Source organism: Athene cunicularia, assembly GCF_003259725.1.
Source record: "Athene cunicularia isolate RWA chromosome 28 unlocalized genomic scaffold, athCun1 chr28_part2, whole genome shotgun sequence".
Taxonomy (NCBI): domain Eukaryota; kingdom Metazoa; phylum Chordata; class Aves; order Strigiformes; family Strigidae; genus Athene; species Athene cunicularia.
Window position 1 is genome coordinate 1,600,365 of NW_020799140.1, and position 27,597 is coordinate 1,627,961.

Here is a 27,597-nt window from a genome sequence, read left to right on the forward strand (position 1 = left end):
CACGGCCGGCTGTTTGGAAACGCGAGGCGCAGCTGAGTGCCCTTGTCTGCTGTGACAGCGTTGTCTCCCAGGCTCTTTGTTCTGGAACTACTCGAGAAACAAAACCGGCATTTGAGAGATTAAAGCAAAAATTTGCAAAGAGCCTTTCCAGGTGCCATGCAGGAAGGGTGTGTGTTGAGGAACAGAGAAGGAAACTCAAGGAAGTTGAGACTTGTTCACTGTCTCTGGCCCATTTTCTGTCCTCGTAGCAATGCTGTAGTAGTAGGTGCGGATTATGTTTTCCACGGTAATAAATCCTGGACGCTCTTCCCATCTGCAAGGGCAGAAAGAAACAAAGAGGGTCAACAGAAAGGACAAAAGTGGATTGATGAAATTAGAAGATACCAAGCACAGAAGAAACTGGGGGAGAACAGCAGCCCTGTTGTACCAGGGCTTAGAAAGGCAGCTAAGACTTTTCGGGGATGGAGAGGCTCAAAGGCACAGAGGCTCTGACATCCTCCAATATTTGTACAGGCACACGGAGGGGTCTGATAATAAATAGGTACATCATTCGTCAGGGGCTGGAGAAGGAGACCAAGGCAGGAGACACCATTTGCTTTATGTTGCCACCATCCGGACAGTGCGTGCTGTTCTGACAGACCTGCCCCCCAGCAGAGAGCTGAGCTTGTGAAAGCCTCACCTGTAGGTCCAGCACTGCTGCATGAGGCTGTACATCTCTGCCGGGCAGTCTGTGGGGCAGTCCATGCGCTTCCCTTGCTCTATGAAGCTGATGACCTCTGGGCCTTTCATTTTCTAGGATAGGATCAAATGGGAAATGCTTTAATGCTTTGGGAGATGGCAACAGGGATAGAAGAGACAGATTAGAGCTGGGCCTGGCTTTGGATCCAGGCACCACACATCCCATACAGTCACTGCTTTCAACCCTGGCACCCAGCAGTGGTGTCTGGTGTCGTGGCCAGCCCAGCCTGCAGACCCCGTCCCAGGCATGGGCAGAGCAGTGGCTAAGCAACTGATTTTTCAGCTCTGCAAGTGAGCAGAGGATCAAAAAAAAAAAAAAAAGATCTGCTTTAATTCAAACCCAAATGAATTTTTGTTTTGTTTCTTATCCTTTAAATGAACAGAAAGCAGCCGGATCCAAGCAATCTAATTTTATGCCTTTCACAAACTGGAAGTGGGCTGGAAGTGGGGTTGTCTTCTTTCCCCTCTGTTGGACAGTGGGAAGAGCACCCGCTCAAGGAAATAGAAACTGTAATTTCAGTTTGTGTCAGCCTGTTATAGAGTGGGGCATCCATCCACGATGGGCCCAGCTCTGCCTCACCTTGTACGGTTTCTGCCCGTAGCTGAAGGCCTCCCACATGGTCACACCGTAGCTCCATACATCACTCTTGCTGGAGAACTTGTGATAGAGGATGCACTCAGGGGCATACCATTTCAAGGGCCACTTTCCTGCTGTCCTGGCCTGTAGCAAAGCAAAGAGGAAAATTTCCACCCTGACACACAGACCACTGTGAGGTGAACCTAAATTCTGCTTCGCTAAATGTCTGTGTCAAATGCGATCCCATGCTGCTGAAAAATCCACTTGCCCTGGGCTGGGAGCTCAAGGTGCCAAGCCCTGAGCCCTCAGCCCTGAGCCCCAGACCCCAGCCCAGGCCCTGCTGTCTTGCTCAGCCCTCCCTGCGTGCAGGACACTGTCCCACGGTGCCACCCTCCTCCTGCACCCCAGCCCCAGTGCACACTGCCAGGAAGATCAGCCCTGGCTCACTCTTCATCACCTTCCGTTCCCTGCGCTCTACCCTGGCTCCTCTCCTCTCTCCCGTCACCTCACCGCACCCCATCCCCCTCACTGCCTCTGCATCCCTCCGAATTCCCTCCTTGACACCCGAACCTTTGCAAAGCCCCTTTTAATGTCGCAGCAGTGAGGCCAGCCAGAGTGTGATGTGGTCGTGCAGCCGGACTCCTGGGAAGAGCCCAAACCCCCTGCCTCTGGAGTGTCAGCCCTTGGCCAGGAGGGCTCCTGCTAGCTCTCTGGATCCTTTGCTGTGCTTACACTTACCTTGTAGTAGCTGTCATCAACACCAAGAGCCTTGGAGAGTCCAAAGTCACTGATCTTGGCATAATGCTGGTTGACCAGCAGGACATTTCTGGCTGCCAGGTCCCTGTGGACAAAGTTTTTTTCCTCCAAGTACTTCATCCCCATGGATACTTGGTGCATCAACTCCACAATATTGCTGACTGTAATCTCATCTCTAGGGAAGATGAAAGGACAATGCAGTAACACAGGACCTGCCATTACGCTGTACACCATAATCCCCTCCAAGTTTTCTAGCTGCAAGAGAGAATGAACGGAGACATCTCTGCTCCGTAAGCATCAGTCCCTGTTACTTCACATGAACAGACATCTCTTTCTGCTGTTATCAGCTTCCCCCCACCTACAAAGCTAGGCTCCCCTGGCAGCAGAGTTCGATGAGAAAATCAGGCAGCCACATTTTATTCAGTACTCACTTCTTGGAAGACAAGAACTTGTTGAGCGGCCCTCCAGAAGCCATCTCCATCACGAGCATCAGGGACTCTGCCTCGCAGACCCCAATCATGCGGACAATGTAGGGGTTGTCCAGCTGATGCATGATCTGGGCTTCCTTCATCATTTCATCCTTCACTGTTTTCTCATTGTTGCTCTTCAGCACCTTTATGGCCACATCGATCTGCTTCCTGTAAGAGAGCGAGAGGAACACACGTGGGATGAACCAAACAGCAGCTGGACTCGTGTATCACAGCCAGGAGCACAAATCACCTCTCATGTGATACTGTTTGATCTCACACTGGCAACCTCAGTAGCCCGCTTTGGTGGAGCGTGCAGCACAGATTACCCTCGCAGAGCAACAAAGCTGTCGCTGAAAATCCGTGGAAAATTATCACTCTCTGATACCTCCCCGCCCATTATCACTTTAGGGTCCTGTCTAGAAACAGGATAGCTGGGGACACCTCTGAGCTCAGCCTGGAGCACCCTCCTCCAGCTTCCTCCCCATCCTTCAGGGCAGCACTCACTTTCTCATTTTGTAGACTCCTTTCTTGACGCAGCCAAAGTTTCCTGCCCCCAGTTCCACTTCATCGATCATCAAATGATCCCTCTTCAGGAAAAGTTTCTTATCCTTCAGTTCCTCGGGATCACTGTACGGGCTTTCATAGACACTGGTGTCCATGGGTAGCAAGCGTGACTTTCCTGCACCTTCCCAAGATATACAGTTGTTTAGAACTGTAAACAATGTCCCCTTCCCCATCCCTCTCTCCCTCACTGGTTAAGAAGGTTTTCTTTAGTCTCTTGGCCAATTCTCTTCAAGATCCAGCATTCAAGCCTCCCTCCTGGGCATGTCCCTTCCTTTCACAACCCCTACAGCTGCTGAAGGAGCCAGGATGGGGAGAGGGGTCTGAGCATTCCCACCCCACTCCAGGACCACCCCACTGAAGTATAACTGAATACACTGAGTATTTAGTAGGCAGGGTGGAAGATGGGGAATAGAATAGGGCTTGATTTACTGGGTACGATGGGGAATGGGATAGGGCTTGATTTACTGGGAGCTGGGTGTGGGCAAACAGTTTTGCAATATTCGTGTCTCAAAACCCTGAAACAACCGGCATGTTCCTGGGTGCCTTTGTAAGAAAGGGGCTTTGTAGCACAGCTCTTTGTCCAGAAAGTGATAAAGACGTGTCAGGAAACTCCCATGGCTCCTGCAATAACCCCGGGTCATGTCTTCTGTTAGGAGGAGAGGGATTTCAAAGCAGCTTACCTACAGGATCTGGTGTGTATCCATCTGCATTGAGAGGCCCAAGGTGTCTCTGGAAAAGAAAAAGGGATAAAGTGGATAAAGGAGTCAGGGGAAACTGCTTCGGAGAGGAGAGGGATGGGGAGCCTCTGCAGCCCAACAGAGCCCCAAGTAGCGATTCCCTCTGAAAGGCCCTGAGGTGGGCACAAGATACCGGACTGGTATCGAGACAACTTTTCTCCTCCGGTGCTGGCTGGCCAGTACCCCCACTGCAGCTGCACAGCTGGGATCAGACCCTGGGGGTTTCCGTGCCATGGAGCCCTCCAGTAGCCAGCCTGTGGGCTGTGCAGGGTGAGGTGCTGAGTGAGGGCTCTGTGTTTACCTGAGCAGCAAGAGGCACGCACACAGGGCTGCATTTTGCTCTCTGCCTGCTCTGCTTTCCCAATCCCAAAGTGACAAGTCCCCTGCAGCAGCGGGGGTCATCCCAGCCAAGCCTCTGCAGCTTGTTTTGAGACAGGGAGCGAAGGGAAGCCCGGGGCAGCTCGGCTTGCAGCTGGCACACCTGCCTGCCCAAAGAGCGGCACGCGGACACTGTATAGAGCCACTGTCCCAAAATCAGAGAGCAACAAAGTGGTATGGCACACATTTGTCCAGCACAGCTATGAACGCCAGCACTGCTTGCGGCAGAGTCGCTGCGACATGGGAGCCCACCACAGATTGTGAAAGCTCTCCGAGAAGATGGGTGTATGCTCAGGCCTTTATTTAGCCTCCGCTGGGCTCTGGGATGGGCTGCTCATATAGCCCAAACTGGCTGGTTTCAACACTGCTCGGCACTTGGAGTGGTGACTGAGCGCAGACATACCCCGAGGCTAGGGACGGAGAGGGAGCACAAAGACCTGGCTGGTGGCCAGCGGCCAGCAGCAAGGCTGAGTGTTCCCAGAATCCAACCACGTCTTCCTCGCTCCTGCCTGGCAAAGAGGGCAGGGGGGAGAGGGCTCCCCAAGGACAAGCCCACATGTTGCAAGGAGCACAGTATGAATGGAAACCATTTTCAGCTCTAACGGTAGCTGTGCCCAGCTATTCCTCGTCCCCATCCAAGCTGGAAAGGGGACAACATTGCAGCTGGGCTTAATATATTCCATTTGAGTTGCTGAGTTTTAGAGAAGAGCAGGGTTTGAAGAGCAGAGTTTGATCAGCAAGCTTGAAATGCAGTAACATTAAACCACTAAGGTACCAAGAAAATAGATCCTCCCCAAAACTTACGCTGACAGAGGGGTGGGTCGGTGGAACCGGTGCTGCAGATGCTGTGAATCAGGAGAGATAAGTTGTTATTAAGAGTCTGCCTATGCCCCAAGCAGGATCAGAGCACCAGTCCTTGAAGGACTGTGTGAACGCCTGTGTCTGATCTCCCCCCCACCCCTGCCAGAGGACGGCTTCCACAGCTTTAGCCAAAAAAAAGGTGTGGAAATGTGGCTGGATGTGGGCGTTATTCCCAGACCAGCCCTCAGGGGAGGTGCAGGCCCACTGGAGCACCCTCCAGTCTCCATCAGTCCCAGAGCAGGGACTGGCTGAGCTGTGTCCCAGAGCCCCAGTCCAGGAGAGCGAGGGCCCCAAGGGCAAGCTCCAAAGTGATATTTGTGACACTTGAACCAGGACAAAGTGACCCACGGTTTTGAGAGTTCAGTTCAAGAGACCCACCAGGGACCAGACTTGCAGGACATGTTGTTTCCTGCTGCCTAAAAACCAGGTCATTTTTCAGAAGCCATCTGTTTGGCACCAGAAGTCCTTAATCCATTTGGAGCACCAACTCTCCCATCTGCTCCTGTCTTTGGGCCACCCTAGGCCAGGCCTGGAGAGTGGCCACTTTCAGCAGACAACATGACGTGAGACTTGCCCAGTTTGCCAGAGGAGCAGAGAGACCTCACTGTTCCCTCACCACCAAGGTCTGAGCAACGTTGGACACAGTAAAGGAAACTTAGGTTGGTGCCGCTGGTTGGAGGTAAACTGAGGCCAGGAATGGCTCTGAGACATGTCAGCTCACCTGGCATGTTGGGGTTGGGACAGACTTCCCTCAGGTAGAAAATCAGCCCATCCGGTTTGAGTTTTAAGTACTCCACCAACTGGGAAAGGAATCGGAGGAAAAAGAAATTATTGTGAGGAGAAAATAATCTCTTTTTATTGCAGGCAACTTGTGTGGCGTATGGTAATGATTTCTCTCAGATTTATGGCAGGCAGGGACTAGACTATCTTCCTCTCATCTCCTATCTATGCACTCAGAGTAAGCGCTTGCATACCTGGATATCTACCAGAGCTGGGAAGAACCTGGGAAGCTAGATAAGGACTGAAGAAAGACAAAAGGAAAATCTCCATCAGGAGATCTGGGGAGGGCATTTTCAGTGTAATGTTATTGTTGCCCATCCAGAAAGGTTTTTAAGTCATATTTTGTTTGATAAAGCCTGAGAGAAACCTTCTGCTTTCCCAGAGGAACCCCAGGCTTAGCTCTGTGGATCCCAGGCAGTTGGGACTTGACTCTGGCTGGAGACAACCAGCGCAGCCCCTGGCCACCGGCCCACAGGGGAGACAAGGCTTTCTCTTCCCCTCCTGTCTGGTTCAGATTTCATCTGCAATTAGGAGCCTGGCCCCAAAGTCTTTGTTTTCAATAACAGAGTGAAAACAGTCCTGGGAATTCAGAAAATTCAGCAAAACAGAGTTACTGTCCCCCAGACAGCCCTGCCCAGGAGGAAGCACTGGTATCCGTTCCCTGGAGCAGGTCCGAGGTGCGTGCCACGGGGCAGAGCTGGGCTCAAGGCGGGGGGGAGCATGCGACACCCCAGCACTGCCAAGAGTTGCTGGACCGTGTGTCACATTCCCTACAAAACCTGCCCCACCCTCACGAGGACATTGTCTCCACTTCCCAAAGCCCCTGAGTCTCCAGGGTGATAGGATGTGTCTCCTGGGACTTGGATCTTCAGTCATGTCAAGATTTTGGCAGCTGGCTCAAGTCTTCTGCCCTCCCCTATTCCTCGCACAGAAGTCAGTCCCTGGGAACATAAAGCAGCAATCTGCAGGCAGCAGTTTTGCTGGTCCAGGAGCTGCGTGGGGGTGCACGGGAAGGTCAACCTGGATGAACGATCTTGTCAGGGCTCGCTGCAGGCAGAGGTCTGAGGTGCTGTGGCTGAATGGGTGATGTTTGCTGATGGGGTGCAAGTGAAATTAATATAACCATCTCAAGTACTCTGGCTTAAAGATAGAAATAAAAAGCACTTGATCCTCTTTTTTCTTTGGACAGGCACCAGACCGGTGTAAGGCACTGAAGTGCTGGGGTTTCAACCCCAACCCCACATTAAGGTTGACATCTGGGTGATTCCCGCAGCCCTTCCCAAGGGGGGTGAGTTTCCCTTCAGGCTTCCCCCCAGGGTGGGCGGCCTGGCAGACAGAGCCGTTGGGTAAAGGAGCCCCAGGGGTCCTGCAGTGAGTAACCCAAGGTCAGGTGTCCCACGCAGGGATAACAGCGGGGACCCCTCGCAGAAGGGGCAGTGTCTGTCTGTGAGGTGGGTGCCCTGTGCAGAGTTCCCTGTTGGGGAAGGACCTCCCGCCTCCCCGGGACTGGGCTCCAGGCAGGTCTGGCTTTTGTAAATGCGGGCTGTGCAGAGATTCAGTCTGTGGCTTCCTTGGTCTGATGTGTTTGGCTTGTTGACCTGGTTGTCTCCCATCCCTTCTATGGGAGATGCATGTCACCATTTATTACACCCACTGTTGGTCGTGCGGTGTCGTTGTTGGGGTCGGTGGGATCGACGTCAATTATGTATAATCTGACTTGTTTGTACCCCCAGCGCTCACCCGTGTACTGACCCTTTTGTATCAAATACAATTTGGTTATTGGTTCCTCTTTATGCTGGCTGTGTCCTTCATGCTCGGCCTGATAATTGGCAAAACAGGCATGAAGGCAGTGGTAAAGCCAGCGCTATTTCAGAGCTGCTGTGCTATCCCAGACTTAAATCTAGGAGTGCACAGAAATGAATGCAATGAGGTGAGCTGATAGACAGCCAGACCCAGGGAATGTAAAGGTTTTCTGGGAGGGGCTACAACCACCCATGGATGGTCTTAAAGCCTTTTAAATCTCCACACGGCCTTCCCTTTGCCTCAGGGCACGGGCAGCTATAAGAAGGGAAACGTGCCTTGGCTGTACTAGGACAGCAGTGCTCAGCATCCCACAGCACGGTACCTGCCAGAGCGTGTCGAACTTGGTCCCCTCGGGGATGGAATACTTCCCAGACTTGTCCTGGTCTATCCGATAGTGATACACCGTTTTGCCATAGACGAGGGAGAGGGCATAGGTGCCATTTTCCTTCCTTTCTCTCAGCCTGGTAGAAAGGAGAACTATTAAAAGCCACTCTAGGTTTTGCCCTGCAAATTACCGTGGCTGCAGCAGTGGTGGGTTGATGGGTGGGCCCTGGTAAGGTGTCTCTGCACTGCACTGGTGGAATTGCCACCTTCCCAACACCCCTCTGCAGAGGCTGAGGCAGGACCGTTCAGTCACCTGCCCCTCTCCTCCATCCTCTCCATCTAATTCTTTCTTTCCCTAACCCATTCAGGAGATAATTACGGGTTATCTCAGCTCAGCAGAAATGCAGAGCAAATTCTTTCTCCTGTATTTTGTTGGCCTCACACTGTCTATGTGTCAGTGTTACATGTCTTTGCCCACTGAACCCCGTATCTCATATCATCCTGGGCATTAACAAGCATACTCCATAGACATATCTCATCATGAGAAACAAATAAAGCTCAGGATTGGCTCTTCATGGAGGCCAGACACTGTCTGGACAACAATAAGATCTGAAAGATCAGAAAGATCTGTAACCACAGTCTGACCATATTCACCTCCACTCTCTGTCAAATGACACAACTACAGGGTAGTGGAGCTGGGGAAATGGTAAAAAAAAAAAAAATACAGGGATCACAGCAACTGCCAGGGTTTTGCATACTCACAGGAACTTCCCATCAGGCTGTGCCCCTGAGTAGAGCCTCCGCTCAGCTTCATCCCTGGTGATGTTCCCATGGTACCAGGCCATCCTCTCATGGGCTGTGGTGGCAATGAGCTTCTCCACCTGTGGAGCCTGGCTTATGATGGCCTGTTCGAGTGCATCCCCCTGGAAAAGAGTGAGAGATGAGACCTCCTGCCACTCTGCTGCCCCGTTGCATGGCTTCGGCAGGGTTTATTTTGCACCCTTTTGGGCAGACAACGCAGGAAAATTGGAAGATCTCGTAACTGAAATGGCGGTGGCCTTAATCGTGCCCATAGCAATAGTGGGTTGAATTCTGTTCTGATGCAAAGCACAGTTCCTTACTTATCTAAATCGGTCCCATCCCTCGAATCCAGCTGAAGCCCACTGACTTGCTGGTGAAGGAATAGAGAAGTCATTACAGGGGGTCTCGATGTGAGGCTCGCGGGGTGTTTTTCAGCCTCGCATTCCTGGGAGAGGCAGGACCTCCTTCTGGTGCTTCTGCCTTCCCGGCTGCTCACTGTCCCCAGACACTACAACCTGTCAAAAGCGGTGCAGCCTGCAAATCGGGTGGGAGACCCCAAATTAATTTTACTGGCCCCACGCATTTTATAAACTACTGTAATTTTTCGTTTGCCAGTAGATGGCAATGTCCTTTGTGTTATTTACCAGTGTCCACAGATCAGCTTCCTGGAGAAACCCTACAGAATACCTAACTCTGTCAAGACCTGGGTTGGTTTTTTTTAGACTTTTTGTCTAAAATAGGCCAAATTTAGATATCTTTCATTGAATGGCTCCATCAGGAGAATGCCTGAGCCACCTTTCTGTGAGGACTTGGAAGTGTCTGATAGCCACTGTCAAGGTGACAGCAAGTAGAAGGAAACTAATTACACGGCTGTCAGTGGGACCCTTTACAGAGTTTTGCCTTATACATTTATTATATATGTTCCAGTCTGCAATAAAATGCGGGAACCTGTCTGTAGCTACTTTTAAATGTACCTAACAGATGCAGTACCTAGAACCTCAGTTTGATAGGCAAAACCTCCACTGACTTCAAAGCGTGAGGAAAACCTGAGCCAGAATTTAAGTCTGGTTTCATTACATCTTCAGCACGATGTTACGGGGGCACAGGGGCCTCACGGGGGAGAGGGCTGGTGTAACTCCAGCGAGCATCCCAGGTGCTGCAGAGGAGCAAACGGCACACGGGGACATTTATGCGAAGCTGGCAGTGAGCTCCAACGCCCAGCAGAGCAGACGCAACACCAGCTGTTCAGAGGACGAGTCTGAAGGCTCGAGAAGATGTTTAGACTGGTTTCTGAAGAAGAAATTGGAAAAAAGAGAGAGATTTAAGACTGCTCTTAGTGCCAGCACCCTCCAAGAAGGACCTTGCTTTACCATGCTGGAAGAGGGGGATGACAGCGACAGTGGAGGCCGGGGTGGCAAGCAGCAGTAAGCCCCGGGGAGCCTTACGCAGTCCCACAACACCCTTGGCAATGGTTAGTACCTCTAGTTTCCACGTCTGCCGGACATATTCGCGCACCATATTGTCCCTCATGCTGTCAAAGACACCGGGCTGGGGCTCCACACCACTGGGGCGGTTGCAGGGTTTGCGGAGGGTGCAGCAGAGCCCGTCGGCATCCTTGGAGTAAAACTCACAGAGCTCCTCTGGCCCACAGTGGGCTTTGCCCCCCGCAATGGCGTAGGTACCGTTCATCTGGCGCTCGATGGCGTAATGGTAAAACTGCAGGTTGCAGACCATGGAGAGGACGTAACCCCCCAGACTGCGCAGGCACTGCCGCAGCAGGAACAGGCCATCCGACATCCCCGCCAGCTTGAGGTACTCCTCTGCTTCTGACCTGGCAATGCTGCCGTAGTAAAAGGGCAGGTGAGCAGCAGCATCTGGCATCTCTGTGCACCTCCCGGGGCTGCTCGGGTCAGCTCACACGCTGCTGGTTGCTCAACCTGGAAGAGAGAAGCAAAATTCTTCACTGACACGTAATTTTTCAAACAGGTTTAATTGGAATTCAGACTTCCCTGTCTAGAGGTTCTTCAGCCCACAGCTGACTATCTGTAGGGTCAGTTCAAACCTCGCAGGGAGAGCAGCAGTGAGTGCATTCATATCCCCAGCCAGAGAATCACACGGTGATTTCTCTATCCCGCCCTGAATGGAGCTAGAAAATGTCCGTAAAAATCCATCTCATCTTGATTTAAAGATTTCAAGCAACAGAGAATGCGCTGAATCCTACAGTGAATTGTTCCAATGGTTAATTACCTTCACTATTAAAAATGTGCTTCTTGCATCCATCCTGAAGTTTTTAGCTTTGACTTCCTACCATTTTCTCTCCAGCCTTGTTCACAATAAAAGGAAATTCTTTCGCGTCTCTGAATAAATTAGTTTTGCCTTGAGGGTCTGTAAGGCCAAAATCTTAAATGCAGTTAGATTAAAACATGAGGTGGCTATTAAATGTCTAAAAAAACCCCCACATTCAGATACACAACTGCAGCAAACAAAGCAAAAGGATGTAAAGATAAACCTGAGTGCTTCTGGGCAGACATTAACCATCAGTTGACAGTAACAAAAAGAAACCTTCCTCTAATTGTCTCTTGAAAAAAATGTATGCATTTTTTTTTCCCCACAATACCTGACTCTGGCTGGTTTCTGAATTTGGCCAATACTCTGTTCCTGTCTGGCAGATCCTATCCCTACACTGTGCACATGCTCCAGAGAAAGCCGGCGCTCAGATGCGGACAGTCATCACCGCAAAGCGAGTTTAATCCCACCGTCTCTGCTGACCTGCAGTGCGCAAGGAGCCCCCTGCTCAGAACAGCCTGAACCAGAAATGAACCTACCACCGTGCTGCTGCAGCACCAGCTTGCAGTGGGAATCCAGCGAGCAACGGCACTTTGCTGTCAGAGTCGCTGCAGAGCCCCTTCTGCCAAAGAGCTATCGGTCTGGTATCAAATCGTCTAAAATCCCACCCACAACCAGAAGCCGATTTCCAGTGATTAATCGAAACGTTATCATATTTGAAGGGTCTCATTTGTTCCCTAGAGCCTGATCTTTGATTTGGTAATTGCGTAGATGCCGACCCCAAAAAGATCAGAGCGTTTGTCTCCATCCGCATTTCCCGTAAATGTGTCACCTGTGTTCAGAGTAAAGAAAACGCTGGTTCTTCAGCCAGCACACTGGGTATTTGCCCTGATTCTTCCCAACATAACTCTTATTTCTGAACATGATGGGAGAAGTCACTGCCTGATGTGTTGGGCCCATTGAGCTATTCCAGAAGCCGCTCCTGCTCTCCGGCAGTGGCTGGAGCCGAGCCTGGGCTGGTGGTCAGCCCTGCTCCGTCCCGCCCAGCCTCCTCCAGCCCACTCAGCAGCATAGAGACAGGGCTGCCTCCTGCCCACCTCTGGGGCCACTGGAGCTGGGAAGGGGTTGTCCGGATACGTGCTTTGCGTCGGCAGAAACGGGCGAGGGGTCAGGAGGAAACTGCTCAGGAGAAACCATTCTGCTGCGTGCACCCTGCTCCGCTCAGCCTGCAACAGCAAAGAACCACGGGGAGCTGGATTTATGGCAACCAGAGTCTACCTATGTGCTCGTTGTCTTCATTAGGCCCTGAAATGGCCCTGATGAGAACAGGAAGGGAGAGCAGGCTCCGCCGAGGAGGTGTTTTAGCCGAGGCAGGAAACCACAACAGGAAGCCGTCAGTGGCGTTTGCAGCCTGGGTGCGGGACTGGCGTAAACTCTATCAGACACAGCACAAATAAGCCTGAGCTGTGGAGCCCCTTTCATCAAATTCTTCAAATGAAGCACAGTGGGGTCTTGGCAGACCTGCCAGTCTGGGATACGGAAGGCGAAGGAAAACACCCTGTAACTCAAACCCTAACTGGAGTCAGTGCTTGGAACCAAAGCACGAGTCCTAATCCCTCGATGCCTCCAGGCACCAAAGCAGCCCAGACACCTGGCAGGCAAATCCCCCAGGTTCAGATCCTGAGATGAGAGGACTGCCAGGTCTTCCCCACCTCAGCCTGGTCCCAGGCAAAGGCAGGTCCCAGGAAGGTGGGTTGGAGGATGTGAGGAGCGAGCATTGAGGCTCATGGTTTTAACTGCAGAGTCAGGCTCATGAATCACGTTCATGAGTCAAGTAAGAGGAAGTGCTGAGTGGGCAGTGGAAGGTCGACAGCTTTTTGATGTGCTACTAATTTCCGCTAGCTACCTGGGATAAACAGTGGTTAGGCACAAGGATGCTGCACTCAAACATGCTGATTCCCTTTTCTGGAAAGTCCAGGACCAGAACATCACAGCAAATGGAACATGTTTGACAAATGTTCGTCAGGTGAATATGAGATGGCAGAAGCCATCGATCACCACCGAGTTCCCACAAAGTTTCCAGCTGCCCACACAGGCAGTTCTGTTGTAAACAGACTGGTTTTGTCCAGGCATAGGGCTGTGAGTCAAGAAAGCCTCACGGAGATACGCGAGCGACCTCAGGGATCAGAGGTACATTCAGGCTATGCCGCCCGTTTCACACAAGCTTTGCTGCCACAAATGAACCCTATTAGAAAATTACCTTTATTAGAAAAAAATTCTAAGTCCTCAGCCATGAGGGAAAGCAGATTTGAACAGAGCGATTTATAGCCCTTCTAAAGGTCTTGCTTTAAAAAAACTTGTTCTACCATCCTGGCTTTTTCTACTGCCCATACACCAGCCCAGGGGCTTCTGGGCATAGCTAAGCTGCTCTTCCACACTACAGCTCCGTTCCTTAGCGCTGCCTCTGCGGCGCACCTGAGCAACCCTGATACAACCTTCAACAGACCTGCACAAACCTCCCACAACTTTGTTTTCCCGTGCTGTAAAACGCAGACCAAAATGAGAACCAATGTAATGGATTGCTTCGATGAACGTAACAGCCTGGAAGAAGCTGTGCAAGGGACCCTCCACCACTCTTAATTTCAAGTAACAGGACCTGATTTTTTCAGCACCCGCTTAATCTCCATCCCCTGGGCTGCAGCAACCCAGATACCTGGGTTGTTCCTGTTGGCTTCAGGCACTCCTCCATGGTTAGAAACGGCACTCGGGGAGAACCGATGTCAAACCAGAGCTCCTGTGATAATGGCCAATGCCTGCAAGTTGGCATCAGGATGTGAAAATGCACTGAAAAAAAAGCAACACCCACGTAGAAAGCAGTCGGACCTGTGCACCACGACACACAGGAAAGCCAGGCAGGAAGCTTTTGAGATGTCAGTCAATCGGATCTATATATAGCGATCCACTTGATTTTGCTTAGATCAGACAAAACCTGTCAGGAACTGGTTTGATTTTATAAGTTTCTCAGAACAGCAAAACCACTTTGCGCCAATCCAGAGCCAGTCTCCAAGGGCAGCGGGGTGCAGTGATGAAACCAGAGGAGGAAATGGCAAACTTGAGCATGTTGTTAGGACTGAATTCTCTGTCCTGGCATCAATAATCCCTTGTAACAGAGCCCTGCCTGGCTGGGCTGTCCCTTTAAGGTGCCTGGGTCAGCCTGGGGGAGACTGGGGAGCAGCAGGGAGGGCTGGAGGGTGGGAACCCGCCTGGAGGGGTATAAAGGGGGGCTGGGGGGGGTGTTACTATGTGCTTAGGAGGCCGTGGCAGGAGCTGCTGCTGAGGTTTGTGTTGGCAGTGTGGGGAGGGGTGTTTTTAACAATTCTCTAAAAGGTGTTTAACTGGGGGGGAGGTAGCTGAAAGTAAGACCTGCTGCAGTACCTGTCGCCGAAATGCGAGGTCAGGCTGTCTGATGGGGGCCGGGCTGTCTGAGCTCCTCTGTGGGTCACTTCTGCTGCCCCCCAGGGCTGGGGTGTGTGTGTGTGTGTGTGTGAACTGTGGCACAGGCGGCTGGGTGGGCAGGGGGAGCAGCCCAGCCTTGGGTGGGGTGAAGGTAGCTGGGTACCTGTGAGGCATCAGTCCTGAGCTCCTACTTGGCCTGTGCTGCCTTCTTGTCTCCTCCTGATATGAAGTGGCCTCTTTGATCACCTCCTGGGAAGGAAAGATGCTTCCCATGGCGCCTTGCCTAGACCCACCTGCAGTCAATGCAAGAATAAACGTGCTTTCTTACGGCGCTGTTTACGGCCCCTTCCTTTCGGCGAGAGCACTGAGTAAAGTTTTGTACCCACGATTATCTCAACCCTCCTGTTTCCTGAGCTCTCCTGGAGCTTTGCTGGTCCCCTCGGAGGGGCAGCTGCTGGAGGAGCAGAGGCTGTGGCACAGCAAAGGTGGAGGCAGGATTTAGAGATGGCAGCAGGATGTGAGGGGTAGGGAGGGGGGGATGGCAACAGCCGCTTCCCTCTGTCCCTGCAGAGGTGATGGGCAGGTACAGGGACCTTCTGGCTTCCACGGGGCTGCAGAGAAGCCTAAGTCCCCCTTCCCCTCCGCCGGGTTCCTTTCTGTTGTTCCTGATTTGATCTGAGAACTAGATTTACAGTGGAGAGCCTGGGTAAAGATGTGAAGGGCTGAAAAAATGTCTGCAGCGTACAAGTTCCCTTTCCAAGTCATTCTTCCCAGGAGCAGCTGGCACTGCGCAAGAGGATGAACCGAAGAGCTGATTCCTGGAGCTCAGGCACATGGGTTTGGGGTGGGGTTTTTTTTTAAATCTTAAATAACAAAAGACTCGAAACAAATTTGATTCAACATGAAATGCTTCTCAGTTCAAAGAAAAACCTGAAAAACTTAACTTTGGATTGGCCTGACTACATTCTTCTAATTGTTCTTGATTAATGTTTAATTTTGATTTATGTGCTTCATGGCAGCTCTTCCCAAGATTTCCTCATGAGCACTTACATTCCTGGCTATAACTGCTTTCCTAACCTCCCTGCTGACTACTCATTAAAACCTCAGCTACTCAACCATTTATTAACACTTGAACTATGTGTGAGTGGGAGTTCTGAAAGTGTGAGCCCATTTATGTTTGTACTCATAAACAGCGTGCCTTCTGCTTGCATGTGAAGATAATCATCTTTTTCTGCTTCTCAGTAGTATTACTGACTCAGTCCTGCCTGAAATGGTTATATTTACAGAAATGCCACAGAAAAACCTGCCTGATTTCCACTAAGGACCTTGTGTGTTCTTGCTGTCCTTGAAGCAAGCGGGTAAGTCTCAACGGTCCCTCCACTGCCTGTGGATCCCAGGCCACGTGCAGAAATGCTTCACACACCTCCTCTCCCTTCGAAGTGGAACACGGGAGTCCACAGTCCTTTCTGGAAGGAAAAATGTTAATTTCCACAGCAACACTTGCAAGGCCTGTGGCGGGACCTGGTGCTCCTGTGATACACTCGGCGTGATGGCTCCTAACAATGACAGGACTGTACCAGACACAGGCTTTGAGAAAAGCTGCTACCGTGGAGATCAACACCCCTCTTCCCTCTTCTAAATCCTTGGCCAGAGACCTAGTGCCACCCCATCACAGTATTACTGGCAATCAAGAATAGAGGGGCTGGTTCTGCTCAAATGTTTATGGCCTTGGTCTTATGGTCCATGTATGCTAGAAGCAGCCAGTGCCAACCCAGTAGCGGGGCTAGTGACTGTTTTTCTGTGCCTCCTTTCGGCCAGGGTCTCAGCTAGGCAGCCACCTTGGGTCCCTGCTGCTCTGTTAAATCACTTATCCCCACCAGGCAGGGCTCTTGCTCGCAGTTCGTGTTTGAGGGGTCAAGGCATGAGCACGCTGCTCACGGCCCTTCCTGCAGAGCCAGCCTGACACTCGTTTTTGTGCCCAGAGGCTCAGAAGTTGCCATGGGTCTGTCATCTGTCGCCTCTGCTCCCATCTCACAGCTCTCACATCGTTCCTTTCTTCCTGCTCTGTTTTGACTTGGCCACTCTGAACCTGGGTGAGGGTGCTCATCCTTTCTCCGAAAGGGAGAAACAGTGCGATAGAGCATGGAAAATTGATGACATGCTTGTTTGGTGCAGTCAGATGGCAATAAAGGCCTGAGTTCATTCATATCCTGCTGGGGACTTGTTTTCCTTCTGTGGTTATTTGTCAAATGCTAATGAGCGGAAGCAATTTGCTCCTCTAGCTTTGAGAGCAGGAGGCAGGGAGGGGGCTGGGGAGGGAAAAGGCCACCTGCATGGGGGCCTGGTGGGTATAACTATCTGCCCTTTTTGTTTGAGCTGTTGTTTTAACGGCTGGGATCGCCTTGTTCCCAGAAAGCAGTTTTCTGGTGTTACCCTGCTTCCTCTGGGTTTTTCACTGATGCTTTTGAGCCTGCAGTGCAGCTGCCTCGGGGGTAGCATGAGGCAGAGCTCAGGGCCTCCCCGCAGGAGACTGGGGCAGGTGTTTCTGCCGTGCCACAGCCCAGAAGTCAAACAGTGAGCGCAGCCCCCTGAGCCAAAGCACAGTGAGAAAAACGCTGTCGAAAGCACCAACGGGTCTCTGAAACAAGGAAATGGTGCGTTACTACTTCTGGATGGCCACGGGTGAATTGTTGTACGCAGGAACTTGTTTCCTGTTTCAGTGTGGTGATGCCCGTGGTGTATCACACGCTCATTCTAGCAGAGTGCACCTGTCTTACTAAAACCTTGTCTGGCTGTACTTTGCTCGGAAAGACACAACCAAGCCCGCGGATCCGTCCGAGGAGTGCAGCAGAGAGCAATGCGAGTGGTCGCTCTTCGTCCGCTTTGCAGTGGGTGATCGCTGGTCACAGAGCTGACTCGAGTTCTGACACCAGCTGTAGGAGTTTGGGCTAAATACTTGACTCTTTCCCTAAAAAAAGGGTATTGTTTTTTTATCTAGTGCTTATCTTCCATGAAAAGATCCCTCTGCAAGTGTTTATCCTAGATAGGAGCCTGGCAGAACCCTGATAAATCAGAATGTAAAGAACCGTATTTTTTCCTAAAATGCTGCAATGAGGGGCACAGAAAATTTAACTGAATGTGGTTCTTTGTTTAAACTCAAGCTGACATTAATATTTCGGGAACATCCCGTGATGTAGACAGGCACAAGTACCGTGACCCCTGCATCCTGCACAGAGGAGAGCTCTGCCATAGGCTTCGGTGGCTGCGTTAGTGCAGGAACAGAAAACTGAGTTTTGGTGCCACATGGAGCTGCCCTTGGCACTGCCTCTGCTCCTGGTTTGCAGTAGTATCTTCTCACAAGCCAAATGTCCCTGGTGAGCCGCTTCCCTCTCGGGGTGGCTCTGGGATAGGGGGGGTGCTGGGGTCCATGAGCAGGGTGACGCTGCTGGGTGATGGGGTGAAGCAAAATCACTGTGTTGTCCTGAGGCAGTTTGTGCTCAGCTGTTGCGTGTGAGTTTGGTTTGGAAGCTGTGAAAACACCCTGCTGATCCTTTGTAGTGCCACTGAAAACACTCCCGGGTCCAGACCCAATGATCCTGAACGGCGTTTAATTAGGGTCGAAGGTACAGAGTGTTAAACACAGCACAGGCAGTTTCCTGCCTGGTATCCCCGCAATCCTGTGGTCTGATAACTCAGCTATGGGTCACTGTGTCTAAACAAATGGTGTCAAGGTGTTTGTTTGTCCTGGGGATGGGTGAGCGCACAGCTTGTCCCTGCCACCAAGGTGGAGCCGGTGTTGACAACTAACCAGAGAGAAGAGTCAGTACTCCAGCAGGTTCCTCTGGGATTTGGGTCGAGCAGATGGTTTCGTGGAGCCAGTGACTGAAAACTGCAGTGATTTATGCGTAAGTCAAAGGAGAAGGGCCCTGGTTTGTACTTGGTTCTACCTGGCCTCCCTGCATTAACCTTGTGAAGGGCTTTTGCTGAAATAACAACTTAGCACACAGCGTCGTGGGCTGAGAGACTGACTCCTGCCAGTACAGAGCATTTGCCAAGCAGCAAGCTGCAGAAAGATTAAATGAGGTATTTACATGAGGGATTGATGGTGAGCCTGCGGCTTGAGTCCATTCCTTGGCAACTACTACAAGTAGCACGGCCCTCAGCGGGGTGCAGCAAAGGTGATGCAGAGGGCTTTGAGCCGCATCCCGAGCTCGCACTGGCTGTGATGCATCTGACTGGAAATAAATTTATCGTGTCTGGCACTGGATTGGGTCCTTCCGACGGTGCTGAGCAGGACCCTCTTGGGAAGGACTGAAACCCGCTGATCAGGTTTGATGCTGCCCCTTCTCACCTCTGCCGCCCTTCCTGCTCCAGGTGGTGAAATGGCTGACAACTCTTATTTCCAACCACAAAACGACGGTGTTTTTGTTACATAAACATCTGCATTTATGCTTTGCCTTTGCCATTTAAACATAAATGTAATGCCTGAGCTTAAAGTTTAGCAGCATTTTTTTTTATTTTTTTTTTTTTTTGCAATTCCCAGCCACCGTCCGCACTGCACAGGAGTGTGGAGTCTTTGTCCTGAAAAGCCCAGGAAAAAAAGAAAAGGGAGCGGGAGGAAGAGATGGAAGCAAATTGAGGAGGACTGTTGCGTGCACAGTTGCAATCAGGTCAGGTGTAGAGCTCCAAAATCTTGTTCTTTGGCTCTGGGTGGACAAGGCTTGGCTGGCCTATGACACCTTCCCCGTGGGGCGCTGACTTTTGGTGCTGTACTTGGTGATGCGCTGGGTTATCTGGTCTACTGAGGGAGGGGGAGAGAAGTTGTCTGGAGGTAAGATTGGGGGGTTCGCCCACCTGCTGGCCAACCTTCAGTGAAGAGCTCCTCTTAAATATTTCATAAGATTTATGCTGAGATTCTGGTTGGGTTTCAGTCCTTTAATCATTCTGCCTTAATTTAGCCTTGAGAGGAAACTATTAGTGTGACATCAGTAGCATCTCCCTGCTGAGCATGGGCTCTCCTCTGCTTTGGTCATGAGGCACTTTCCTATAGTAGATACTGTCAGACATTTATTGGTCTCTCCAAAACTACCTGGCTTCTCTGTCTACCGTACAGGATGTATTTTTAAGGTATTCTCACTCTAGACAATATCTCTATGCAGACACAGCGCTTCAAGTTTATTCAGGTTTATATTCTGGTTATCCCTGGACTTCTGCAAGTCCTTCTTGGAAAGGAGGATGGGGACGGGGAAGCAGACAGATGGGGATGAGGACGAGGAAGCAGGCAGTTGCCATTCAAGCCGGTACTGAGCTAGGCTGTACTGGTGCTGCGTCAGTGCAATTTATTGGTCACCTGAGCTTCAGCCTGTACAAAAGCTTCCATGGGCCCAAAACTGTTCACAGCCACTGGATAGGGAGTTCTGCCTGGGGTCGTGTCAGGCGCATGTTACAGCTCACCCCTACGACTCTGAGCATCCCTGAAGCAGACGTTGGAGATGGTTCATCCTCATCCCCCAGCGCAGCTACCCCCAGTCTGGGACACAGCAGCTTCTGTGCTCCTTAGTGCTGGCACAGGAGTGCCTGAAACAGGGAGACAACCTTCCCTAGCCCTGCTAGGCAGGCAGAGTATAAATATCCGACTCAGACGTTGGCTGAGACACCAAAGCAACTTCTCAGCAGTTGCAGTAAGTGCCGTGGGTTCTAATGGTTGTGAGTCACAGGGTTTCTCAATCTCCCTTTGAGAGCCCGGGCGAAGGGGGCCAGCAGCAGATCTGAACTGAACAGAATTAATGTGTTGGGCATCTGGTGTTCACCTCCAGCGCTGCAGCCATAGCACTGGATTTTAAGAACAGAATATTACTGTAAGTAGAGTGGGTGAAAGCTGCTGCCACAGGGGGAAGAGGTTGGCAGAGCACTGGGTGCACTTACTGCTTCTCAGACATACAAAGATGAGTTTTGTTTATATGGAACAGCCCGAAACAGTTCCTGTAGTTTAAAAAAATAAAATAAATACCACCCATGTGGTTCAGTACCAGTGGCAAACATGATCCCAGCACCTTGGCGGTACTGGGATTACTTATTTCAGTAGGTGATTTGATATGAGAAGTGTTGGAAATATTGCAAGTTCAGGAGAGAGCAGTGGAAGTGATGAAGGGCCTGACTGGACGGATTCATGAGCACAGCTCTTGGGGATGGAGCACACACATCAGGTGTTGACCGAGAGTGATGGGGGGAAAATTTGAGAACAAGGTAGAAGTATCTAAAGAGCACGATCATCTTTCAGAGAGGAAAAGCTGGTTTTGGATGTGCCAATAAGATGATATGAGGATAAAGGAGAAGATATTAATCAGTGGAAAGTAAGTCTGGTCATCAAGAAACATTTCCTAGCAAGACAATTCATCAGGATGTGGAACAGGGGAAATAGTCGAAGTCTCATTGCTAGTCACTTAACACAGGATCAGAAAATCTACTGCAGGGAACAATCCTCTACAGGCAGGAAGAAGCTGGGATGAGCTAATAGGACTTTCCCATATCTAATTTCTGCAATTCTGAGTTCCATTAGGGAAAATAATACTTTCAATTCCTTTCTCTGGCCAATGTAATTTCCAGTTCAGCCAACGTTCTGTGGAAAACTGAAAAACACTGAATGCAGAAGCATTTTGCTTCCGCTGTTGACATTTTTGGTGGTCTTTTGTGGAGCATCAGTGCCTGAAATGAGAATGAAATCCTCTGCTTGCTTGCAGGCTAGGGTTACGTGCACAGCAGTAAATACTCTCCAGCGCATTTTTATAATGCGGCTCAGCGATCAGCTACGGGATGACTAAGGTGAAAAAAAAATAGCTCATTCTCCATGGTCTGGTGAGTTCTTAGCTTTTGTCCTTTCTGTGCTGTCAATGGGAGGTTGCATTAATCAACGCCTACCCATGCTCCGTCTGTTCTTACGTGGGCAAAACTCACCTCCCTTAAATTTTCCACCCAGCAAAACTAACTTTGAACTAACCTTGCAGCTCAACACCCCGTTGCAAGCACCCATCCTCTTTTCCCCCTTTGACAGAAGACACTAAATCGAGCAGCAGAGGGTTAACCGTCGTCTTACAGGGCACTTAGCTTCTGCTTCACCCTCCTGCAGCCTCCCCCTGTCAGCTGGACACCTGCGATGCCAACAACCCATCAAAACAAATTCTCCAAGGAGAACTTTGTGGCCCAAGGAACGGGGCTTTGTGCTGCGGAGCCCTCTGGGCTGCTGGATTGCATCCAGCCCTGGTGGGACAGGCTGCATGTTCCCACCTGGCAGCTGTTCGGGCGTTGCCAGCAGAATTGTTGCTATTGCTGTCACTGGGGCAGCAACAATTAGTTGCAAATAGGCTTTTCTTCAGCACTCTCAGCAGAGACCGAGTGGAAATCCTTCCAGGTCCCAGGGAAGCCAGGGCACTGGCAGCCGTGCAGGGCATGTCCTGCCCCGCGTGGGCCCAGCTGAGTTCCCAGAAGTGCCCGGTGCTGTTTAACCCTGCCCTTGCAACATGATTTTTGAGAGATGCGGGCAACACTGAATGCCCCTGAAAATCTTGCCTGTGCCTCTGGCACCTATTGCCACATTTTGCTGTGGCCGTAGGGCTTTTCTCTAGACTACTATCTGTTCCTGCATCAAAATTATGTGTCTCAGGGCAGTATTTGCTGTCTCCTTTCTTAGCGCTGGAGTCTGTGCCGAGTACCCTGCTGCACAGTTTGGCAGGACCCTCACCAATACCCCTCTGTCCTTTATCACTTGACATGACCATGGTGGCAGGACCTTGAACATCTGATGAAGGATTCTTCCACCGGTTTGTAGAAATGTGCGTAGTCTCACACTCCTCCCTAGGGCTGTATTAACTGAATAAAGTAAAGTTCTAGTTAAATAATATTTATGCTGGGTACTCCTACCTCTGCTGCCTTAGCTCTGCACACGAAAGATTATAACCTCAGATAAGAAATGAGGGGCAAACCATATGGGTGTCTTCACAAGTAATCTTCAGGATCTGCACAAACATCTGACGGGAAAAGGGTCATGACTTTAACTCAAAAAGAAAAATTTAAAAAAAAAAAAAATAATCTTGCCAACTTTCCACCTGCCCTGCAGATCTCAACAACTTTTTAGATTCCAGTGTGATCTGCTCCAGAGCCACACACCAGGATTGAGATCATGAGATGGAGAAGGGGCAGGTAGGGGCAGGATAACAGATGGGCAAAGAAAAAACTGAATAATTTTCTTCACTGGTCCAACCTGTCATAATTTTGTTACTTAATAGGCTTCTGCTGATGGTTTATTTAGATGCCTGTCAGAAGCACAAATAAGTTGTTTTTTATCAAAGACTTTTCAGTCTCATGTTCTTTTTGGCCAAAATGAAAGAGAACCTGGGCAAAATACGGTTCTGTTAGGCATCTCCGATGCAGAAGGAGTTTCTCCAAGATTTCAGTTTGGGATTTGAGTCAAACACCGATGGATGATGGAACTGGTCTCTCTTCCAGCTTCGTCTCTGTCATCTACTTGTCTGTCCAGTTGTTGACGGGCAGCAACAAGACTTAAGTGTTTGGGGAGTGTGACCTTTTTTTGTCAAACGCTCATAAAATAAGGTTTGAGACTGTGTTCACTAATACTATCCAGGTGCTTGAGTTAGTGAATAACGTAACCCCAGAAACAGCAGCTCGGTTTCTGCTTTGCAGTTTTGCGGTTCGGCCCAGCGCCGCTGGACCCGGGACCCTTCCAGCACCCTCGGGCACAATCCAGCGTGTTCTACTTCGGGCTTTTAACTCTTGTAACAGAGAATTTTCTCAGTATGTGTCCGGGAAGGCTTGAAAATTGCTCGTCTGCTTTGTAACTTCGCTGTGCGTTCAGTGCTCTCAGCTGGAAAACCTGGCAGGTAGTGAGCGATTCTCCTAAGAGCCGGGACTGTTCCCTGTCCCTTCAAAGGCTCTACCCCAGGTTTTGTCCAGAGTGAGGAGGACTCTGGGCCCTGGAAATGTGCTGATGCTGAATGTACTTTGCACCCATGTGCCACCTTTCAATTCTTCTACATTTCCAGGCAGCTGAGGGATGACACTGATGATCCCTCTCCTGCAGAGGAGGAAGTTGAGGGAGGCAGAAGAGCTCATGCCACAGTAATGCAGTGGGTTGGAGTTCCCAAGTAACATGCTGCCTGTCATGGTAAGCACATTCATCTCTAGATAATCTAGGATGGGCCTTGAAAAAACAGCCACTTTGTCATTTTTGTGCGTGTTTTATCATGGCCAATGAGACTCAGCACTGAAGCTTCTCGTGCTGTTTTAAAATCCTGTGGAGTTTCCAGAAAATGCAGCATTATCTGAAGCCTCTGACCCCATTTATTGAGCCAGTCCCCTAAATCTGTTTGAGTTATTAACTTGCTGCAACAACTGTGTGTTTTCTCATCGCCTCAAGGGCACCCGGGAGATAAAGTGATTGCTTTCTGATGTACTTCAGGATCATTCAGAATAAAAGGAGCTATGTGTATGTCCCAAGACAGAAGTGACAGGTCTTGCCTAAAAGCTTCAACTTGCTTTAGCATTCGTACTGTGTGGCTTACGTGCAACTGTCCCGGCTAAAGTAATTTTGTCATCAGCTGAGACAGGTTTATAAATCCTCCTGCCATCCCTTCAGGTCCGGGTTAGCTACGCAGTTGCTGATAGCCTCAGTCCTGTGAGAGTGGGTTTTTTTGCACGCTCAGGAGGAGTGTCCAAATACTGGGTTGCTGCAAAGGATCCCTGTGTTCTGATGCACCCGCAGAAGGTCCTGGGTGAATCAGCTGCTCAGCTCATGCAGGGTCCGGCTAGTGGCATGGGGAAGTGTTTAGTAGCTGTGGCTGCCTTTAATGCCTGTTGCCTGCAAAGATACTGCACTAGTATTGCTCCGCGGGACCAGTGCTGAGCTGCCCCGGTACTAACTGGGAGATGATGGCAATTAGCGACCCTGCTCCTTTCAACAGCCAGAAGCAGCTTGATGTCATGCTTCACCAGGGTCTTCTAAACACGCTGTTAGGTGATGAATTTAAGGTCCCCACGTTTGTTCTTTGGCGCTTGCCACTCCATAAATTAGCCACAGGGAAGTGGAAGATGGTTCTTGTTTTGCGGAGGGCACATTTAACACCCCAGGAAGTATCTTCCCAGTTCTGTAAAAAAAAAAAAAAAAGGGCCGGAGCAGTGGTAAGCTCTGTCTGACCGAAGCCAAGGGCACTGCACTGACCTGCCAGCTCCTTTGCTTTAAGGTTATAAATGAGGCAAGTGAAGGAGAAAGACAGCTCAGAGCCTAACAGTCATCGGCGATTCAACAGCAAAGATTATCGAGCATCAGTTGTTCTGTTTGGAGTTTGAAAAGTCTAAAGATGAGTCGTGAGTTAGAAATCTAGTCCGCAACAAGGAGGGGAATGCTGCAAGATCCAGCTGAGCTTCCAAAAGCGCAGGTGTAAAATATTGTCCTGACGGTTAGTGACAGGCTTGAAAGGTCTTCAACAGAGTGGGAGCGCAAACTTTGCCTCATCGTTGTTGCCCGGGATTTCTTTGAACGCTATTTCAAAGCAAAGCATGACTATTCCTTTACATACGTTAGGAGGATTAAACGTAACTTCGGACTGCACGGAATTACAGGGTGGCCATAGGAAATTCTGAAGGGGAAAATAATACAGCTGGAGGCAGGGGAAGCTAAAGATTTGGGCTGCGCCACCTCTGCTCTTCTCACAAAAGCTTATTAGCTCGGAAAGTTATGTGTTTTCATGTGACCGGCATGCGTCTGGGCAAAGTGTGACTTGCAAGGGGTGGTGGAAGTTTGCATTCACAATCAGTCATTTCCTATGTGAAAACGTCTGTTCCGGGTGTTGAAATCCTCCACTAACAGGCAGCTTGCTGTCTCTATTTTCCAAGTGTAAAACTGAGGCACTGAGAAAAAAAAAATGGGCTCGACCTGCACAGGACTTTTCGCTTATTTCAAATAATAATGGCAAAGGCTTTTTTTGTTGGAATTATTTCAATAGGATTTAGGGAGATAGAGGTATCTAAGACCTTAGTTTATGCTTTATCCTTACTACATCACCTACAGCGCCTGGAACTTTGTTTGCTGTCTCTGTACGGAGTTTGTAGGAAGCTGCCCGTGTTCTCCGTGGTCCCTGGCATCTGTCTTATGTTCTGGGCTCTCCCCAGCCTCTGCTGTGCCCATTCAGTTCCCAAACCCAGCAGGGCCCTTCCTGGCACAAGACTCAGCAAATGCATCCAGTGATCAAAACTTTTAAACGTTTAAAACTGCATGTTTGTGCACCGGTGAGGCGAGGACTAAACGAGTGTTACACTTTCATTCCTAACCTAGTCTGGTTGATATACCCCATCTAAAGGAGTTAGCAGAGATTCCTGGGAAAGCAAGTACTAAACAAAGTGTGGGGGGCTTTAAATGACTTGGTGACAGCTATCTCTGTTCTTTTGTGTATTTCCAAGCCTCCAGATTAATTTTCTGCGTTGCCCCTTGATAGTGCCTGCCCTACTAACAGCTGCTTCACGCTTTTTCCTGTTCCCAGTCGTGTTCCTCAACTCAGACCCACACCATTGTTAGAAAAAAAAAAAAAAATCATCTCCGTGGCATCCTTTGCCATGGGCATCTCTGCTGTTGTACTGCTGGTCCCACCTGCTTGGGATTTATGTCAGTCAAAGCTTGGTTTAACTGACACAGCTGTTGTCCTTCCTGACCACGTTGGCCCTCGCAGACTTCTGCTGCTCGAGACATTTTATGGAGCTGGTTCAGCGGTCTAAGATCACGCACAGAGCCTGACGCTTCAAAGGTTTTCTGCCCTTTGTGGAGCCAGTTGCCTTACAGGGCAGTCCAGAGCCTGTGGCATGATCCTCTCTATCTAAAAGTTCTCAGGAAAGCCTCTTTCTGGTTAAGGTCTTAATTGGAATTAATATTTAAAGTCATTAAACACCCACGTGCATATATATGTGTGGATTCTAAATGCTGCTGTGGCACCACCCATGTTTCTTTAGGAAATCCTATTCCCAGGAGTACCAACAAGCTTTCCGGGGACTTGGGCCCCTTCTCAAGAGGAAAAAGGATGATGAAAGCTTGAAAATACAAAATTCATAAATAAATCAGAGAGTATAACCTGTGTAGATCAGTTTGTTCATCCCCCCTGCCAGCAAAGGAGCCTTCTGCCTGATCCCTTCTCCAGTCTCCTCTCCAGTTCTGCCCATGTGATGGGTTTCCCTTGCGTCGCTGCGGCATTTATTCCACAGTCTAATAGATCTGCCCGTTAGGAAATGTTTTCTGAGGTTTCATCTCAACTTTCCTTTGTTCTAGTTTATTCCGTAGCACCATGGACTGTGCTTGAATTGTTGAGACTTGGAATTGTCCCTGTTCTCACAGAAAAGTGCAGATGAGGTGACAAAGAAATTAAAGGAAGTAAATACGAGTTTGCCAGAGGCCTCTTTTTGAGTGTACTTGCTGATATATTCGTCAGTAGGAAATCCCCGAAGTCCTTATCAAGTATTTGGAGCATTATTCAGCAGGCACCAGGTATCCTAAGTCTTCCCACATTGCCACTGAAGCTTGCAGGGAGTTTAAAGAGAAACTTCCAGAGGAGACAAGTTTTGATGTCATGTCCAGAGGTGAAGGGAGGAGGATGGCTGGCCCTGAATACTGGAGTACAAGCCATCGTTTCAGCATCTTCTGACCTATCTGAATTCCCTCCCTGCCCTCCTCGGCTTCAAAAAGAATACGATGCCCCCTAACTTACACCAGGTTTTGTCCTGAACCGACGGAGTAATCAGTAGAAAAGCTGAAGCCGTCGCACGATCCGGGCCTGTCTGAACCAACGTTTCACTCACCTGCCCCTAAACCCCCCGGTGCTACTGGGGTGTGCAGAAAGGCCCGAGACAAGGAACAAAGCAGCCATGTTGTGTAACAGCTACCCAAGATACCGACGCCAAAAAAAAAAAAAAAAAAGAAAGTACATCTTACCTGGTTCGCAGATAGGCAGGATGTCTTGATGAGGCTTCGCTACAGCAGTTTCGAAGAAAGAAAGGAAAGGAGAGGGAAAAT

The 27,597-nt window shown here is 50.0% G+C and overlaps 1 protein-coding gene across 1 annotated transcript; it reads right to left on the reverse strand.

Annotated features, from left to right (window-relative positions):
• Nucleotides 1–195: 195 nt before the first annotated feature.
• LOC113489494 (tyrosine-protein kinase ZAP-70) lies at nucleotides 196–27,597 on the reverse strand. The gene is made up of 13 exons (XM_026865223.1): nucleotides 27,517–27,597; nucleotides 10,269–10,726; nucleotides 8,751–8,911; nucleotides 7,987–8,125; nucleotides 5,803–5,881; nucleotides 5,025–5,065; nucleotides 3,786–3,834; nucleotides 3,046–3,226; nucleotides 2,503–2,709; nucleotides 2,054–2,246; nucleotides 1,319–1,459; nucleotides 680–792; nucleotides 196–313 (listed from the first exon to the last, which is right to left on the reverse strand). The coding sequence occupies exons 2-13, from the start codon at nucleotides 10,668–10,670 to the stop codon at nucleotides 196–198; spliced, it is 1,824 nt and encodes a 607-aa protein (XP_026721024.1). The 5' UTR covers nucleotides 10,671–10,726; nucleotides 27,517–27,597.

What these genes read in the sequence shown, in the direction of transcription:
- LOC113489494 (XM_026865223.1), bottom strand. Translation starts at nt 10,670, where the DNA reads ATGCCAGATGCTGCTGCTCACCTGCCCTTTTACTACGGCAGCATTGCC. An exon ending in CAGCCTGATGGGAAGTTCCT is followed by an intron (nt 8,126 to 8,750) that starts GTGAGTATGCAA and finishes CCTTTCTACCAG; the next exon opens with GCTGAGAGAAAGGAAGGAAA. An exon ending in AAGTTCTTGTCTTCCAAGAA is followed by an intron (nt 2,247 to 2,502) that starts GTGAGTACTGAA and finishes CATCTTCCCTAG; the next exon opens with AGATGAGATTACAGTCAGCA.